We start from the raw sequence: 2,392 nt of genomic DNA on the forward strand, positions 1-2,392 counted from the left end.
TAGCCTGCTTCCTCTCAGCTCTCATGTTAACGTGTTGGAGTGAACACTGAGCTGGAGGCTCACACACCTGCAGAGACTTTTAGCATCAAGTCTGTTGACTCTGCACATTTCCCTCAGTCCACAGTGGAAACAAACTGCTGAGTCATGAAGGTTCATCACTGCTCCAACAGCTCAGTGATGGATTCACTGTCCTGACATTTAAACACAGAGTCTCTGTGTGTTGATGAACATCTGGTCTGTTCCTCACACATCACCTGACAGAGAATCATGGAGGCTGTCACTGGAAACATCTGGCAGAGGGACAGATATACAGATGTGCTCACTGGACTTCAGCAGAGCTTCTGTCTGTATAAAGATCACATGATCACAAAACGTCACGATGCTTCTCTGAAAGAAGAGTCAGCTCCATCAGACTGATCTCAGAGCTGTGACAGAGATCAAACTGATCAGGTCTTGAGTTTTGAAATGAGAGAACAAACTGTCTCAGATCAGATGTGACAGTTTGATGAATGAGGACACTGTCTCTGTTCCTCTGTGAGGCTGTCAGCTGTAATCAGCTTCACTTCCTGTAGACATCAACTCAACAACAACAGTCGTCTTCACATCTACTCAGACACATGATCACAACGAGCTTCTGGCCGCTCTGATTGGCCGACTGTTCTCTCTCTCTGTCTTTCTGTCCAATCCTGACGCCTGTCACCGTTCTCCTCTCACAGCTTCACTGAGGGAAGCAGCTGCTGAGAAGGTCGGAGGTTTCCAGGAAACACTGGCTCTTTGCTCCGACACTGTGTTTAGTACAATATGATGGAAGCAGCAAGGACTGACTCCGCCCCTTTTACTGACCTCAGAGTCTCCAGTCGACAGTCTGGACTCTCCTTAAGATCACACAGCTGCTTCACATCTGGCTCCTGCAGCTCATTTCCTCTCAGGTCCAGGTGTCTCAGGTGGGAGGGGTTGGACTTCAGAGCTGAGGCCAGAGAAGAACAGCTGATCTCTGACAATCTGCAGTTCATCAACCTGAATAAAGAATAAAAGATGAGAGTTTAGAGACAAAGGTGAAGGTGAAGGTGAAGGGCCCCCCCCCCCTCTAATCCAGAGAGCTTCATTAACAGTGTAAAAGTTAAAAAGCTGAAGAGGATTTTAGCTCATGAATATGAACCTGTCTGCAGGTCAGAGGCAACACAACTTTAACATCAGATTAATCTGAGCACAGAAATAAAACATGGAGTCTGACCTCAGAGTCTCCAGTCGACAGTCTGGACTCTCCAGAAAACCACACAGCTGCTTCACATCTGGATCCTGCAGCTTGTTGTCACTCAGGTCCAGTTCTCTCAGGTGGGAGAGGTTGGACTTCAGAGCTGAGGCCAGAGAAGAACAGCTGATCTCTGACAACCTGCAGTATCTCAACCTGAATAAAGAATAAAACATGTGAGTTTAGAGACAAAGGTGAAGGTCTCACCCCCACTCCCTCTCTCTCTCTCTCTCTCTGAGTGAATGGCAGTGTGAGTGGAGCGTGGTGTTGCAGAGAGCGTTTGTGAAAGTGTGTAAGAAGGATTTTTCTTCCACTGTGTGATTGTTGATGACTTTGTGCTTCTTTTCTCTGTCATCAAAGTTGTGTTAGTTGTTTATTTGTAGGAGTTTGTTTGTTTTGTTTGGCAGCTGAGCATGGCGGTGCGAACACTGTGATCTGTGATTCAGGTTTTTGTTCGAGATGTTTGGTTTGTTTGACGAGGTTTTCTCACAACAGATGTTCATCCTGGGCTTCAGGTACAACAGGAGAGGAAACATTAAAGGTCAGTTATTTAATTTTTGTTAGGTCAGGCAATAATGGCGATTTACCTGAGCAGGAAAAAACAAGCTGGAAGACTTGGCAGATGTTGATGCAACAGTCATTTATAAGTTGATGCATAATGCGGAGGAGTTCAAGAAGACATGGAGCCTCAAACAAGTGCTGTGTTCTGTAGAGAATGATGAGCTGGTCACATGTTGAAATGAGTAGTAATTTATTAGATATATAGTTTTTTGTTTATTGATTCTTGAAAATTTCTTCTTGAGCAAGTAAAAGTGGTTTGAAAAATTAAAAAAAACAAAAAAACAAACAAAACTGTCTCTGTGTTTCTACCCCCCCACACCCCCATTCAGAAACCTCTCCATGTGTGATGTAGGTGAGGAAGAGGTGTGTGTGTTTGTATCTGGAGTGGAGGGAACCAGAGAAAGTGAAAAAAGTGAAGCGCCACAGCAAGTTTTTCTGTGTTTAGAAACAGTAACTGAAGATGGAGGCAAAAAAACTGGGTCAGAAAAGAAACAGTAACAGACAGTAACTGACCTCAGAGTCTCCAGTCGACAGTCTGGACTCTCCAGAAAACCACACAGCTGCTTCACATCTGGATCC

At 44.8% G+C, this 2,392-nt stretch overlaps 1 protein-coding gene across 1 annotated transcript in view; it reads right to left on the reverse strand.

Annotated features, from left to right (window-relative positions):
- LOC111647312 (uncharacterized) overlaps window positions 1-2,392 on the reverse strand; it is a 72,467-nt gene that overhangs the window by 2,940 nt on the left and 67,135 nt on the right. The window contains exons 13-15 of the mRNA XM_087171301.1: window positions 2,327-2,384; window positions 1,235-1,408; window positions 844-1,017 (exon numbers count right to left, since the gene is read on the reverse strand). Coding sequence (XP_087027427.1) covers window positions 844-1,017; window positions 1,235-1,408; window positions 2,327-2,384 — 406 coding nt within the window. The remainder of the gene's footprint in view (window positions 1-843; window positions 1,018-1,234; window positions 1,409-2,326; window positions 2,385-2,392) is intronic.

This window comes from Seriola lalandi, unplaced genomic scaffold, assembly GCF_002814215.2.
Source record: "Seriola lalandi dorsalis isolate HSWRI2012SDOR001 ecotype SW California unplaced genomic scaffold, Sedor1 jcf7180002054984, whole genome shotgun sequence".
Classification (NCBI taxonomy): domain Eukaryota; kingdom Metazoa; phylum Chordata; class Actinopteri; order Carangiformes; family Carangidae; genus Seriola; species Seriola lalandi.